The sequence below is a fragment of the Sorex fumeus genome, unplaced genomic scaffold, assembly GCF_029834395.1.
Source record: "Sorex fumeus unplaced genomic scaffold, SorFum_2.1 ptg000044l, whole genome shotgun sequence".
Classification (NCBI taxonomy): domain Eukaryota; kingdom Metazoa; phylum Chordata; class Mammalia; order Eulipotyphla; family Soricidae; genus Sorex; species Sorex fumeus.
The window spans coordinates 40845499-40862800 of record NW_026606101.1 but is presented as its reverse complement, the minus strand read 5'-3'; the positions used below and the strand labels follow the sequence as shown (position 1 = coordinate 40862800).

Sequence of the window (17302 nt, the reverse complement as noted above, 5' to 3'; positions counted from 1 at the left end):
TAAAACACTAAAGAAGTTTTCACTAAACCCCAAATCAATCTCAGACACAAAACAGCATATTATTATAATATTGTATTATACTACATGGGGTGTGCCTCTATTTAAATTGTGATGAAAATCTTTAGACTCTCACTTAAGTTATTATAGAAAGACCAAGGGGTAGCTCATGCTGTATAGTCCACTCTGTTCACAGAACCAACACTGCTAATTCTAGTGCTTTCTTCTTCACAAGTGCTTAAATTATAAAGAATACCTGGCATGCAGTCTATTGGTGGAAGATTATTTAACATTTCATCAAGCAAAAATAAGTTTAAAATAATAAAAAAAAACACTGCATTTTCAAAAGAAAATTTGCGGGGCTGGAGTGATAGCACAGCGGGTAGGGTGTTTGCCTTGCACGTGGCCTGACCCAGGTTCGAGTCCCAGCTTCCCAGCATCCCATATGGTGCCCCGAGCATGGCCAGGTATAATTCCTGAGTGTATGAACCAGGAGTAACCCCTGTGGAACGTTAGATGTGACCCAAAAAGCAAAAAAAAAAAATTTGCAATGGTACTGAAGATGCTAAAAATATATAAACAACACATCTTAAGTGTTATCCCTAAGCCAATAATTTTTAGTTTTTTAAGAAACTCTTCTTACGCTAATAATTTTCTATTTTTGTCTTGATTGGAGGGTCACATTTATCCTTCGGAACAAAAATTTACGTGGCTTTACTTTGGGGGCCTTTGTCCTCAAGGAGGCAGAGATACAAGGGCCTTGCACATACCTGGTCTATGTTCTACCACATTAGCCAGAACCCTGCCCCTGGGAGTAAGACTTTAATCAATGTCACACAGAACATTCACACACAATAAATGCAAAACTACTGAGAAGATTATAAAAGTTATCAAGAAAATGGAACTGGAAGAAGAGATTATCACCAGCTGCCTCTACTTCACCATGAATTCTTATGTCAGAGAGGCTCTACCATTTAGGTTTGGGACTAAAAACCTAATCTTAAATGACTATGTCTGTGACAGGAAAAAAAAAAAAAGACATGGAGAGAAAAAAGCAAAGTTCATCTATTTTTCTTTCATTCATTCATTCATTCATTCATCATCCTGTTATTCGTCGATTGCCTCGAGCAGGCCCCAGTAACGTCTCTTTCATCCTAGTCCTGAGATTATATTCAAGGCTCTTTAGGAGAATGAGACCCATCATTGTTACCAGTATTTGGCATATTTGGTACGCCATGGGGAGTTTGCCAGACTCTGCCCTGTGGGCAGGCTACATTCCATAGCCTGCAAGTTTGTCCAAAGTAGGAATGAGATAATAAGATGTCATAAAAAGATGTCCTGATACGCGGTTCCGGGAGCTGGATTTTATAGTCTCTGAGTCTTGGCCGTTGATGGGATTACACGGCACCAGGGGGCCAGGTGGTGGGTGTGACCCCCGCCTACTGGAATTTGGAGGATCTGGGTGGAGGATGCTGGACTCCAATCCGAGTAGGCTTGGAGATCTCGGCCCCGGAACCCGCGTGGCTTTGTCCCTCTGCCAGTACCTTCATGTGTGCGGAGAGTGGTCTCAGCATGGTGGTGGCTGGTCCTGGAGATCTTCGGCTGCCGGAGCCCTGGTCGGGGCGGGGAGGAAAGCTCAACCCGCTCCCCTCCAAAGGACCCCGGCGAGGAACAGCCAGGCACAGGGGCAGGAGACTGCACTGGTCTCGTACGGGAGCTGGATTTTATAGTCTCTGAGTCTTGGTCGTTGATGGGATTACATGGCGCCAGGGGGCCAGGTGGTGGGTGTGACCCCTGCCTACTGGAATTTGGAGGATCTGGGTGGAGGATGCTCGACTCCAATCCGAGTAGGCTTGGAGATCTCGGAGATTTTTCTTTAAAGACTCAAAATTGATAAATTAGTGTAACATTATGATTTTTTTAGGTATTAATCCTCAAACAGACTAAGGGGAAAAAAAAAACAATCTCCTGAAACATTAAAAACATTGCTACCTCAATAAAAATAAACAGAAGAGGGGCTGAAGCGATAGCACAGCGGGTAGGGCGTTTGCCTTGCACTGCAGCCAACATGGCTAACACAGGTTTGATTCCCAGCACCCCATATGGTCACCTGAGCACCGCCAGGAGCAATTCCTGAGTGCATGAGCCAGGAGTAACCCCTGAGCATCACTGGGTGAGACCCAAAAAGCAAATAATAATAATAATAATAATAATAAAATAAAATAAACAGAAGAAACAAAAAAAAACACAGGGGAGGCACACCCACTGTACTCGTAGGGATCATTCCTAGCAAGGCTCCCAGGTTGGCCCTGTGTAAGGCAATTATTATCACTATATTATCACTCTGGCCCCAATAATGATTTCTAACAAAATAATATAGATATTGGGTATAAAAAATATATAACTATACTGCTCATTTTGTATGGCATAATTATTTGTAGATTCCACACATTTCAAAGTTACAAAAATAGAATTTTAATGTCTTTATAAAATAGAACTTTGACCATAAGTAACTAAAGGGAATAAGTATTTTTAAGACGTAGTTCATTATGACTAACTTGTGCTATATTTCCAAGAAAGGCAGAATTTTGAAATGGTACAAAAACACTAAGGTTCTAAATCTTCACAGGTTCAATTTTCAACATGAATTTAATTTTATCAATGTAAAAAAAAATTTTTTTTTTTTTTTTTGCTTTTTGGGTCACACCCGGCAATGCACAGGGGTTACTCCTGACTCATGCACTCAGGAAATATTCCTGGCGGTGCTCAGGGGACCATATGGGATGCTGGTAATCAAACCTGGGTCAGCCGCGTGCAAGGCAAACAAACACCTTACCCGCTGTGCTATCGCTCCAGCCCACAACTGTAAAAAAATTTTTAAAAAAAGAGACTGAATTTGTTGAGCACAAATATAAGTATTTCTTTCAGTTTTATATTTTCTAACAGTTTATCATCTTTATGCCAGCCAAACATACTTTTTTTCAGGCACTATGAAACAGGTGGAAAATATTGTGAATAATCAAATCATTTGAAAATATTCTGAATGATAATTATTATTTGTATGGTCTTTTCAAGAATATTTGAAAGATAGGGGTTGAAGAGACAGTAAAGCAGGTAAGATGCTTGCCTTACACATATCCAACCTGGGTTCTATCCCTGCACCTTATATGGTCCCGTAAGCTCCATTGGAGTGATTCCTGAGTACAGAACCAGGAGAAAACTCTCAGCACCATTGGGTGTGGTCCAAAACCAAACAAAAAATAATACTAAAAAGACAAATCTAATAATAAAAAGACAAATCAGAGAAAGGCTATGGCTGAGTCATCACAGATACACCCAGTCTCCTGGCTGAGATCTCTTGGAGCCTTTTTATGATATGTGGGACAGGTCTCTGTCCAGTGGCAAAGCCCAGTGCCCCGCCCACACCTGACTTCTTGCATACAAAAGGCCCAGCTCCATGACTAATCTCAGAGAGACACCAAGCTACTGAAACATTCTAGTTCTATAGCTCCTAGAGCTGTGGCTACATATACTGCAGCATACCATCTACAAATTTCAGAGTATTGACAACCTAGAAGCTCAGCAAATTACATGAGAAAGTTGCGTAGAAACCCACTAAGATCAATAAGCAAAAATAATAACAGAGAAAGCTCAACTAACACCTAAAAGTTTAGTAATTCCTTAGACAATGATTTTAGTAACACTAGTTGAGATATATGCTGAAACAAACAAGATAAATCATTTTGTGCCTGTTAAGGGGGTCCAGCTTGTATGGTGGGTGAGAAACTGAGGATACTGGCAGAGGGAAGAAGGTCTTACTGCTAGTGGGAGTGGCATGGGAATATTGAATACCTGAAACAACTGTATTATGAAAAAAAAAACTTTGTAAATTATGGTGTTTAAAGTTTCAAACAAAAATAAATAAAAATTATCTATATCTCCTGATTCTGTCAATTACCTCCATTCACATACCCACTTCCTATGATTGACATTGTCTTAAATTTTTAACTGATTTAAGATGTCACAGTGACCTCCCCAGAATTAAAAATCTTCCTAGTACTCAAACGTATTAATACAATCCTTCAACATATTCCCCAAAATACAACTAAGAGGGGCTGGAGACATAGTATAGGGGTAAAAGTGCTTGCCATACATGCAGCAGACTCCATTCAAATCCTAGTACTGCAAATGGTACCCTGAGCACTGCCAGGAGTGATCTCTGTGCACAAAGCCAGGAGTAAACCCACCACTGATTATGGCCCAAATCTGCCCCCCACCTCCACAAACAAACACAAAACATGAATCTAGGAAATGTAAGGTGTTTTTGCCATTTTTCTTTCTTTCCATCTTGTGACAAACACAAATATTTAACTACAACACTTATGCTCACACACAAACATACAAAAGACTTGTTTTACCACTGCTAATGTCTATCATTTTGACACAAACAGTAGCAGAGAATAAACTTAGAAGACTGTCTTTCCCACACAAGCACTTGATAAGCTTCTCGTGGTCGTTAGTGAATACTTGGAGTAGGTGCAAGGTATACACTAATTTCCATCAAAATTATAGTATCATTCCTTCCTATATAAACTTCTAAAGCAGACGACATACCTAAATCATCCATCTATTCCACGCAATTATTCTTTCAGTCCACACTCTGTGAATGTTACTCCACATTCTGAGGCCACTCAGCTAGGGTGAGGACGGCAAAGAAACAATAAGACCACTGCAATGTGACACACTACTATGAGGTAAACTGCGAGGGGCACTAAAAACTAGTCAACTTTCCCAAGTTTAAGGGGTCGGGGGGGATTTTCAGAAATTACTTTTCAGAAAAGAACGGTAAGAGTTAACCCCTAACTGGGGGGGAAAAAAAAGAGTAAAAAGATAGGAGAAAATATTCAGGCGAGTGAAATAGCATGCTGGAAAGCTCAAAGGCAATAAAGAAAAAAAAACAGAAAAATAGTAATAAATAATTGGCTTATTCTGGGTCAGACACTCTTTTGAGGTTCTCTCTATATTAAGTTCTCATAACCATTGTTATCACCATTTGACAGATGAAGAAATGGAGACACAGAATGTTGAAGTAATTACCTCAAGGATCTCTGGTTAAGAGCTTGTGAGGCTTAACGCTGAAGGGAGGCAGAGCCGACAGATAACAGAGCCTGCTTGCTTATATTGACTGTACTGAAAAAAATCTGATTCAGAAAATGAAGTCACAGAAGGTGTTTAATTATAGGTGGAGGCCAACAAGAGATGGGGATGAAAATTAAACAGAGGCAGACAATGAACAGTCTGGTACAGGACATCTCACATCCTCCCAGTCTGCCTTTCCTTCTATAAGCCACAGCTTCAGCAAGCTCCTGTGTGCCCTGTGTGTGGTGTAGACTGGTAGCACCCACTTACACAGCAGCTAGTATCCTGCTTTTCCGAGTTGTATCATACTGTATAATGAAAAGCCTTGGATAAGCGAAGGTGTTAATACCTTTTCTTTGGGATGGCCCTATGGGTGTTGGGAACCAATAAACAGATTATTCCTCCTCCCCGTGAATAGATGGGCTGGAGCAATAGCACAGCGGGTAAGGCGTTGCCTTGCAAGCGGCCAATATGGCCGACCCAAGTTCGATTCCTCCGCCCCTCTCTGAGAGTCCGGCAAGCTACTGAGAGTATCTCGCCCGCACGGCAAAGCCTGGCAAGCTCCCCATGACGTATTCAATATGCCAAACACAGTAACAACAAGTCTCACGATGGAGATGTTTCTGGGCCCGCTCGAGCAAATCGATGAATAACAGGAGGACTGTGACCATGACCCCTTGAATAGATATTTGTGAAGAGCAGAGAAACTGTCCATACAGCTCCTTAGAGTTGGGAGGGATGGAGACCCAGGTGCCTATAGCAGTGACCAGCTCCTACTTCATTCTGCCCAGCCCTGTTCTAGTGTTCCATGATCACTTCCTATAATTAATTACTAACTACATATATAAACTCTTGTTTCAGATTTTGCCTTCTCAAGGGGAACATGGAAAGAGAGTCATGTTGGACATTTTGGATTTTATCCTACAGGCAGTCTAAAGCAAATATATATATTTTTTTATATTTTATTTTTATGAAGTTGTTCACAATAGTAGTTGATTACATTCAATATTCCAACACCAATCCTACCACCATTATAGCTTTCCACCACATTTCAAATTATTGCACCCTGATCCCCAAAGCCTGCCCCAAAGTACAATACAATAATTTACTTTGTATTGCCAGTTATGAATAATCTGCTAAAGATGATCCAAAAAAAGTTTCCTTAGAGAAAAGTGTGTGAAGATTTTTGCATCACCCTGGAGCCATTAAGCCCTTGGATAGAATATGAAATTTTATGTGGCCGCATGCTCTAGAAATTCTAAGATTTTAAATAGGGTGATATAGCAAAAATTAAATTTTAAATGAATGGTGACTTTGGAGTCTAGAGGTATCCCTGCGGCATGTTGCTCCCTTCCTCTTCTGAGGTTTATATGTGAGTATCTGGATCAAGGCCTCTAATGAGCTTAAATGGCATTAGTGGCAGTTCATGTGCATGACTGCCAGCTACTTAAAGTGCAAGGAGATGGGGAAAGTCATCCATTCCTGGCTCCTGGTGAGCCTGGAGATTTCAGTCACAAGTCCCACATACCTGAGTATTTCAGCAGATTCACTCATGGATAAGGTGCCTATAGCAGTGACCAGCTCCTATTCCTTCCAAACCTGTGGAAATCGGCTGTGAGCATGGGAGTGATTGAGTTCTGTTGATTTTAAGCGGCCAGGGTTTTTTGGGGGGGTCCCACCATCCACCAGCCCCATTCTGGATTGCCCAGGATGAGACAGCCTATTTTTAAAACAAATCCTCATCTGTCTTCCAGGAAACAAAAGATCAGCAGAGGGGAACAAACTCAGCAAACTGTCCTCACCTCTCTCGCCTTCACTGTTCTCATCATTATTTGTAAGCAAGTAGCAAGTCACCTAGACTAGCCTTCACTGTTCTCATCATTATTTGTAAGCAAGTCACCTAGACTACACCACAGGAATAGGAATAGTCTATATCCTGCTTTCTATCCTTTTACTCACAGCCTAAAAAAATGACTTCTGCCATATGTATTTGCAGACTGGGTCCCATTTCAGAGGCCATGGCACTTTCAATGCTGCTATATCTAAAAGACAGGCTTATTGTTTCTGAGCTACTGGAGGCATACAGTTATCGACCTTAAATGGCACTTTCAGAAGCACAGTAAATCTTAAAACCAAAAAATAATTTTTGCTTCTTGTTTGTGTTTAAGGGCTGGAGCAATAGCACAGTGGTAAGGTGTTTGCCTTGCGTGTGGCTGGCCTGGCCAAGCCGGGATCGATTCTTCCACCCCTGTCGGAGCGCCCGGCAAGCTACCGAGAGTATCTTGTCCTCATGGCAGAGCCTGGCAAGCTCCTATGACGTATTCGATATGCCAAACACAGTAACAACAAGTCTCACAATGGAGACATTACTGGGCCCGCTTGAGCAAATCGAAGAACAATGGGAGGACAGTGCTACAGTGCTACAGTTTGTGTTTTGGATTTTGTGCCAAACCCACCAAAGCCCAGGGGTTACATGGGTCTCTATGACTGGGGAGTGAGGGTGGGGGGGGTCATTACTGGGGGTGCTTGGGAGACCACGAGGCACCAGTAATCACACCCAGGCCTCCCACTTGTTTTGTATGAACCTATTCCCAGAGCTATCTCAAAACCAAAAAATAATTTTAAAGATGAAAAAATAAATAGACATGATAGATGATACAGTTTTAAAACATTTGTAGCCTTGCTTCTGGATAAAATTTTTCATTTCTCGCTCATATTATCATATTAAGGCACAAATTCAATGTTATCATAGCCAGAAATATTTCTTTTGACTAATATTGGAGTTAATATCATTCGTCTTAAGAAAATCCTGTAACCATAAAATAAATACCAAGAGCTGGATGTTAGGAAAGATGAAGTCATGAAATTTGCTTATAAGCAGATGGACATAAAGAATATCATCCTAACCGAAATGAGTCAGAAAGAGGAACAGACATAGAATAACTGCACTCATTTGTGGGATAAAAAATACATAATCTGAGACTAATACCCGAGGACAGTAGGGACAAGGGGCAGGAATATTGCTCCAGAGTTGGAAGCCTGCCTCATGAGCTGGGGGAGAAGACAGCTGGGATAGAGAAGGGATCACTAAGTCAAAAATGGAGGGATCGCTCGGGATGGGATGTGTGCTGAAAGTAGAAAAAGGACCAAACTTGATGGCCTCAGTATCTGTACTGCAAACCATAATGCCCAAAAGCAGAAAGACAGTAAGAAGAAAACTGTCTGCCATAGAGGCAGGGGGTGGGGTGGGGGTGATGGAAGGAATACTGGGGACACTGGTGGTAGAACATGCACACTGGTAGAGGGAAGGGTATCTGATCACTATATAACTGAAATTCAATCATGAAAGTCTTGTAACTATCTCATGGTGATTCAATAAAAATAAATTAAGAGCTGGAAAAATAGCACAAGGGAGTTAAGTTCACAATCAAGTACTGTGGAATCAGCTTAACTAAAAGGTCAAAGACCTATGCAAAGAAAACTACAAAACACTACTTCAAGAAATAAAAAGAGGACACATCTGCTGCTCATGGAGGCACATCCTCTGCTCATGAATCCAGAGGATTAACACTGTCAAAATGGTAGGACTCCCTCAAGCATTATACAGATTCAATGCAGTCCCTATAAGAACCCCCATGACATTTTTCAAAGAAATAAATAAAACATTTCTGAAACACGTATGAAACAACATTCCCCAACTTCAAACTGTTCTGCAAAGTGATAGCAATTAAAACAGCATGGTATTGGAATACAGACAGACCTGCAGACCAATACAATAGAGTTGAATATCCTCACATAAACCCTCAAATATAAGATCACTTAATTTTTGATAAAGGAGCAAGAATATGAAATGGAGCAACAAGTGGTACTGGGAAAACTGGGAGCTACATTAAAAAAAAAAAGATATCAGATCTCTCTCTGATGCCAGGCACAAAAGTCCAATCAAAGCAGATTAAAAAAAAAAAACCCCTCAATAACAGACCTGAATCCAACATTGGCAGAACTCTCCATGACTTTATTTTTTTTTCATTTAAAAAATTACTTTTAATTAATTTTAAAAAATAATTAAGACAGTTATTCACCAAGTTATTCATAATACAGTTGTTTCAGGCATACAATGTTCTAACACCAATCTACCACCAATGTCCACTTCCCCCCACTAGTGTCCCCAGGTTACCTGGCACTCCCTAGCATGCCCCCTTGGCAGGAATATAATAAATCTATTTCATATTACTTGCTTCAAGAAAACTTAAAGAAGTGAAGCGTGAAATTATCAGAAAATAAAGGAACAAACTTAAATTTGTAGTGATTTATTGCTATATGATTTTAATCTATGTAAATAAAGAACTTAAATAATTCAATACAGTATAGTATACTACCTATTCTCATCTAATATCCAAGTTTTCAACTCTAACATCTGAAACATACTGTATTAAATTTTATTTTGTACTTGGATCATATCACAGTAATCATCCTATCTTCCCTGTCATAAATTAAGCTTTTTTTTTTGAAGAGCTCCCTTTTTTTCTGAAATTTTATTTTTGACATATAATTTTCTGAATTAAAATAATTATATCACATCATCATATAGGTTTATTTCCACAAAGATCAGAGAAAATAATATTTTGAGTTTTCATTGAAAACACATTTCTATAAAAATCTGTCTTAATTTTTTATCTATATTACTCCTCTGACTTTTTTTTTATGACTGGTCATTTAATTTTTATTTTATTTATTTATTTTATTAGTGAAACACCATGAGGTACAGTTATAGACTTACAAATTTTTGTGCTTGGGTTTCAGTTATACAATGATCAAGTACCCATCCCTCCACCACCACGGGTCCCAGCATCCCTCCCACCCCCCATGCCCCCATCCCACTCTGTCTCTGGGGCAGGGTATTCCCTTTTGTTCTATCTCTCTCCTTTTGGGTCCTGTGGTTTGCAAGAGAGGCACTGAGTGGCAATCATGTTTGGTCTATAGTCTACTTTCAGCATGCTTCTCCCACCCTGGGAGGATCCTCCCAACACCCTTTATTTGGTGCTCTCTTCTCTATCTGAGCTTCCTTTTCCCCTAGCACGTGTGGCTGGTCTCCAAGTCATGGAGTAAAATTCCTGGTACTAATCTCAGCCACTCCTGGGTGTTAGTCTCCCATTTTGTTGCTTTATGTTCCCCAGATGAATGCAATCTTTCTGTGTCTATCCCTCTCTTTCTGACTCATTTCGCTTAGCATGATACTTTCCATGTGGTACCATTTGTATGTGAATTTCATGACTTCATCTTTTCTAACAGCTACATAGTACTCCATTGTGTAAATGCACCAAAGTTTCTTTAACCAGTCATCTGTTCTCAGGCACTCAGGTTTTTTCCAGATTCTGGCTATTGTAAAGAGTGCTGCAATGAACAAATAAGTGCAGATGTCACTTCGACTATACTTTTTTTGCCTCTCTGGGATATATTCCCAGGAGTGGTATTGCTGGGTCAAATGGGAGATCAAATTCTAATTTTTTGAGAATCGTCCATACTGTTTTCCAAAAGGGTTGGACCAGATGGCATTCCCACCAGCAGTGAAGGAGGGTCCCTTTCTCGCCACATCCGCGCCATCATCAGTTGCTTTTAGAACTCTCCATGACTTTAAAGCTAAAGGTATCTTCAAAGATGTCACCACTGACCAAGAAAGTGAAAGCAAACATAAACAAATGGGACTACATTAAACTAAGTAGCTTCTGCACCTCAAAATAAATAGTGACCAACATATAAAGACTGCATACAGAATGGGAAACACTACTGACCCAATACTGAAAAAAAAGAAATCCAATCCTATCAAAAAATGGGGAGAAGAAATGAACAGAAACTTCCTCAAAGAAGAAATTCAAACCCGCACCAGCAGGGCAAGTGCATCAGCAGATGATGCCTTCAGGTTTCCTGATACCCCAAAATTGCTACTGTGCCTCTGGCTAGAGCCCAACAACTTGGGACCAAGTTTACCAAGAAACTGAACAGCCAAAAGTTAGGTATATGGGAGCCACACCCACAAACCACCTCTGGCTCAGCTATACAAGCTCATTTATTGGCCTTATTTCACAGACTCATAAATAAATCTCAAGAGACCAAAAGCCACAATTAATCTTGGACCTGCACATGGCTGAACAGACTGGGGGAAATTGGAGGGGGTCAGGTTGGCCTGGCCTGCCAAAGCAGAGCCTCCAGCAGCTGCTTGCTTCCACAATCCAAAATCACGGCTATGCCCCCGGCCTGACTCCACCATCTCAGGACAGATCTCACCAAGATATAATCTGCTGGAAATCTGGGTATGCGGGTTTTGTGACTGAACTCCCCAGGCTTTCACAGAGCTGGTTACCTCCCCCAACTTTCCAATACAGATGGAAGCACTTGCAGTTACCCCCAAGAACCAACTCCAGCCCACCCTGTAAACTCTATTACTGGCCTTGCTTCAGAGACCCATAAATAAATCTCAAAAGAGGTCAAAAGCCAGAAACACAGCAGCGAGTCCTAGAAGACACCACAGAACTGGAGATCTCTCTGGGCCCCATACCAAGTCAATTTTACTGGGACACCCCAGATAGAGCAGGTGCACTCTCCCCACCTACTCAGATGGAATCCCAGTGACCAAGAGCTTCCACAAGTAAGACCCAGGTATGCGGGTTCCAGGAGTAAATTTTCATGCCGCAGGGCAGCAGAGGTGCCGGGCTGTCCCTCCCCTGCTCCCCACCAGCTCATCGGCCTGGCTGTCACCCCCACAATGTGCCTCTGGGCACCATCTTTGCACACCAACAGCCCTGATCCAGAGACACAGCAACAAGTCCTGATAGACACCACAGAGCCAGAGATTTCTGGGGACCCATACCGAGCCAATTTCACCAGGGCACCCCAGATGGAGCAGGTGCACTCTCCTCATATACTCCAAATAGACACGTATTCCAGATAGAATCCCAGTGACCAAGAGCTTTCACAAACAAGGCCCAGGTATGTGGGTTCCATGACTAAATCTCCATGCCACATGGTAGCAGAGGCACCAGGCTGTCCCTCCCTGGCTCCTTGCCCCCTCGTCAGCCTGGCTGTCACCCCCACAATGTGCCTCTGGGCACCATCTTAGCACACCAACAGCCCCAATCCAGAGATGCCCAATTGAATCCCAAAATGGATTAGTGCCCTACAGAAATGTCTCTGGAACCAAACCATTTACAATCTAGGATTCCAGAAGTCCGTAGAACCCAAGATATTCAAAATGAGCAATTGACAATAAATGATCAAGCATCTGCCCCTGGCAGGCAGGCTTGAATGGTGGTGGGAAAATTCGAACAAAACATAATGCCCAAAGTAGAGAGAGAGTATTGAGGAAACTAACTGCCTGCCATGGAGGTAGGGTGAGGACTGGGATGGGGGAGGGGCCGGGGAGGGGTATATACGGGGGACATTGGTGGTGGAAAGTGCATTGGTGGAGGGATGAATGTTTTATCATTGTATGGCTGAATTTCAAACATGAAAGTTTTGTAACTGTATCTCAGGATGATTCAATTAAAAAACAAAGTAATATGGAGGTTATGCCAGTTTCAATCAGTTTTATGACTGAATAAAAAGCAGTACTTCTACATTAAAAAAAGAGGAAGAAGAAATTCAAATGTCACATGAAAAAATGCCCCACATCATTAATCATCAGGGAGATGCAAATCAAAAGAACAATGAGATATCATCTCACACCACAGAGACTGGCGCACATTAAGAAGAACAAGAACTACTGGGAGAGGGGCTGGAGCAATAGCACAGCGGGTAGGGCATTTGCCTTGCACGCAGCCAACATGGCCAACACAGGTTCGATTCCCAGCACCCCATATGGTCCCCGAGCACCGCCAGGAGTGATTTCTGAGTGCGTGAGCCAGGAGTAACCCCTGAGCATCGCTGGGTGTGACCCCCCCCCAAAAAAAAAAAAGAACTACTGGGAGAAGGAACTCTCATTCATTGTTGGTGGGAATGACAGACTTTTTAAAAAACAATATGGGCATTTCTCATAAAACTAGAAACAGAGCTTCCATATGACCCAGCAATACCACTTCTGGGAATATACGCTGGGGATGCAAAAAACACATTGTAGTAAAAAAAACATCTGCACTTCCATGTTCACTGCAGCACTGTTCACAATAGCCCGAATCTGAAAACAACCCAAGTACCCGAGAATAGATGACTGGATAAAGAAACTATAGTACATCTACCCAATGGAATACTACACAGCCACCGGGAAAAATGAAGTCAATTAAATTTGCTTAGAAATGAATGGACATGAAAAGTATCATTCTGAGTGAAATGAGTCAGAGTAGAGAGACAAATATAGAAAGATTTCACTCATTTGTGGGATATAAAGAAACAGGATTGGTCCGTGGTTGGAAGTCTACCTCAAGTGCTGGGGGGAGAAGGCAACTGGGATAAAGAAGGTACCACTATGACAAAGATAATTGGAAATTATCACTCTGGATAATAACTATATAATGAAAGTTGGTAAAGGAGCAAACAAAGATACTGAATAACCTCTCAGTACCTTTATTGCGAACCATAATGCCCAAAAGGGGAGGGAGGGAGGGAGGGAGGGAAAGAGAGAGAGAGAGAGAGAGAGAGAGAGAGAGAGAGAGAGAGAAGTGCCTGCATCAGGCTTTGGGGCGGGGAAGGGAGATGAGAGGGAAACTGGGGACAGTAAAGGTGAGAAATGTATATTGGTGGGGCCAGAGTAATAGTACAGTGAGTAGGGTGTTTGCCTTGCATGCAGCCAACCAGAGTTCAATCTCCAGCATCCCATATGGTCTCCGAGTACCACCAGGAATAATTTCTGAGTGCAGAGCCAGGAATAAACCCTGAACATCGCCCAGGTGTGGCCCAAAAAGGAAAAAGAAAAAAAAGAAAAAGAAAAAGAAATGTACACTGGTGGAGGGATGGTTGTTGGGACATTGTAGGACTGAAACCCAATCATGAACAGCTTTGTAACTGTATCTCATGATGATTCAATTTTTAAAACTTTTTTTTAAAAAAAGGTGGGGGTTTATGTGCTTGTCTTGCATATGTATCTGGCCTCTGTTCAAATCTGCATATGGTCCACCCCAAACATGCCAGGAGTGATACCTGAACATGAAATCAATAGTTAAAACCCAAGCACAGCTGATTGTGGCCCCCAAACACAAACACCCCAAATAAATTTTAAAATATTTAATGTTTGTTCTTAATATTAAATAAGAATAATATATTATCTAATGATCGTAATAATTTTTTTGGTTTGTTTTGGGTCACACCCGGCGATGCAGAGGGGTTACTCCTGGCTTTGCACTCAGGAATTACTCCTGGCAGTGCTCAGGGGACCATATGGGATGCTGGGAATCGAACCCGGGTCGGCCACATGCAAGGCAAATGCCCTACCTGCTATACTATCACTCCAGCCCTGATTATAATAATGTTAAGTCACATATCCATGAACAAATGAGCTACCATGTGAAGATAATGTATTTAAATTCAAACCAAGAGTTAAACTCTAGTGTATCTTATGCCTTATACACTTAATCAAAATACATTTTGAAATTATACAAATATCAATGAGTAAATAATTTTTTTATTTTATACTAAGTTAAACTAAGTATGTTCTCCTTCCCCTTTGGGTTTTTTTGGGTTTTAACCAGTGGCACTTGAGGGTTGTTCTGGTGGGACTTGGGAGATCACTGCAGTGCTGGTCATCAAAAATAGGTCTCCGAACAGCTTACAGAATTCACTGTCTTGAAACCAGTTTTGCAAGAAGCAGTAAAGGAGTTTTTTTAAAGACAAGACAAAATTTCTAGCACTTTGCCATTTAGTACGGCATTTATTCATGGTGCTTATGGTTGCCCCTACTAGATTAAGAAAGGATTTAATCTGTTGCTAGCTTGCTAATAGTTTTATACTTTTTCAACAATGAATTAATGGTTCATTTATACTGAATGTTCTTTCTATGTCTACTCAGATGGCTTCTTTACATCTATTAAAATATTTTTTTTCTTTTGGGCTGGAGCGATAGCACAGCGGGTAGGGTGTTTGCCTTGCAAGCAGCTAAGCCAGGTTAGATTCCCAGCATCCCATATGGTCCCCTGAGCACTGCCAGGAGTAATTCCTGAGTAGCATGAGCCAGGAGTAACCCCCGTGCATCGCCGGGTTTGACCCAAAAAGCAAAAAAATTTTACTAATACAGATATCTAAGCATTACCTATAATATAATGCCTTTTAACATATCAATATTCTTTTTAGGATAAAGCAAACTTTTATTGGTCATTATACCCTCATTTTTAAAAACTCCCTAGTCACTCTCACTATATTGTAAATTTGTAGGATTTATATACCTCATGTAAAAGTTTAAATGTATTGAGATAGAATTACACATACTATTAAATTTTTTCACATTTATATACCTATAAAAATATAAATATATATATAGTTTTGAAATTTTTCTTCACACCTTATCATTGATGTACAATTTTGTGGAATTTCAATTTAGTTTTATTCATCTCTGTGTGGAGGGAATCATCACTTCTCTCGTATGTGGATAGAAACACAACAAGGAAACAACAAATGTCCAAAGTCATCAGAACTTGAGATTTTTGTCTATAGAAATAAGCTTACCTCAAGGAGGGGGAGTTGGGAAAGGGATGGTTGGGACCCTTGGGACACTGCTGGAGGAAGTGGGTACTCTAGTGATGAGTGTGATATTGGGACAATGTATGCATGAAAAGTATAACTAACAGTATTGAAAATCATGGTACCTCAATAAAAATTAAATAAAATAAGACTCAGGCTTTTAGCACACAAGGCATTTGCTCACCTTTGAACCCTTTCCCTGACCTAGTGAGTGTATTCTTATATTTTATAATCATTACACTTAATTGAAGTATTTACTTCCACATTAGAAAAAAAGAATGGTGGGGCTAGGAGGGCTCAGTGGGCTCCAGTGCATCTTTGCTGGCTGTAGACCCAGTTCAGCCACATTCAAACTTGACATTTCCAGGAGTAACCCCAAGCACCATCAAGTGTTACCCAAAACAAAATAAAACAAAAGCTGAAGATAGTGAAAGTACTAGAAGTATTATAACACATATAGTGGTTAAATTTTTATTGGTTAACAAAAGCAAACTGGTCTAAAAATTGTCAATATTGTCATCTCTTACCGACATGTGTCAGACTGATTATATTCATAAAGTTTCCTTTCCAGGTCCAATCTCTTCTTCTCACTATATAAAAAGAAAAATATTTTATGAATAAATTGCAGTGATAAGTACTAAGAAGTCAGATTTAGAACTAAATCTCCTTTAAGATCATAACTTTATGAGATTACTTCCAGGGACTGAAAGAAATAAAAAATGCCTGTGGGGTTTTAAACTAAAGACAAAAAAAGTTAACCATCACAAGAGAAGTGTAAATAGGCGAATGGACACCAGCAGGAAGAAAAAAAGAAAGATTTTCAAAGAAAATAGAGAATTATGGAAAGAAAAGGCTGAGAAACAAATGTATTCATTTAGCATATATTTCTTTTCGGGGCAGGGAAGAGTCACACCCAGTGGTGCTCAGGGACTATTCCTGGCAGCTGTGCAAAAAGCTGGGAATTGAACTGGGGATGGGCAAGTACCTTAATCCCTATACTACCTGGCCCTTGGTATATATTCCTTGAATTCCACAGAGCCAGGTACTGCTGCAGACCTGGAGATTAATTTGGTAATCAAGTTAATAAAGGTCCTGCCCTCAGCAAAGCCATTCCAGGAGGAAGAGAACATAATAAACAATATATGTAAAACAGAAGGTGGCCAGGCTTCTCTGAGATAGTGGTACATGGGCAACAGGGCTTTCACCAAGTCCAGGCAGGATGTTTTCACAATCTTAGATGGAACTCAGCTGGCTTGCTCTGCTCTCAACTGAGAAAGTCTCGGCAGATCCAAGTGGCAGGGAAGATGAGGTACTAAAAGGTAGACCCGGCCTTGCACTTACTTAGTGAAGATGAGGTTCCCTTCCACTATTCACATTTCTTTCTGAAGTAAATTCCTTCAAATATATTTGGTTATACACCAGTGAACCAAAATCCTTTTAATGTTGGATCATACAAGAAATCAATTCCTAGTTTGTTGAGAAGTATTCATATTGTTTTCCAAAA

The 17302-nt window shown here is 40.8% G+C and overlaps 1 protein-coding gene across 7 annotated transcripts in view; it reads right to left on the bottom strand.

The window, feature by feature from the left end:
• KIZ (kizuna centrosomal protein) overlaps nucleotides 1-17302 on the bottom strand; it is a 203066-nt gene that overhangs the window by 124158 nt on the left and 61606 nt on the right. For 3 of the 7 annotated variants that reach the window (XM_056121686.1, XM_056121685.1, XM_056121689.1), the window contains one exon: nucleotides 16326-16388. The exons of the other annotated variants lie outside the window; for them this stretch is intronic. In XM_056121686.1, the coding sequence (XP_055977661.1) occupies nucleotides 16326-16388 (63 nt within the window). The remainder of the gene's footprint in view (nucleotides 1-16325; nucleotides 16389-17302) is intronic. 7 annotated transcript variants of the gene reach the window in all.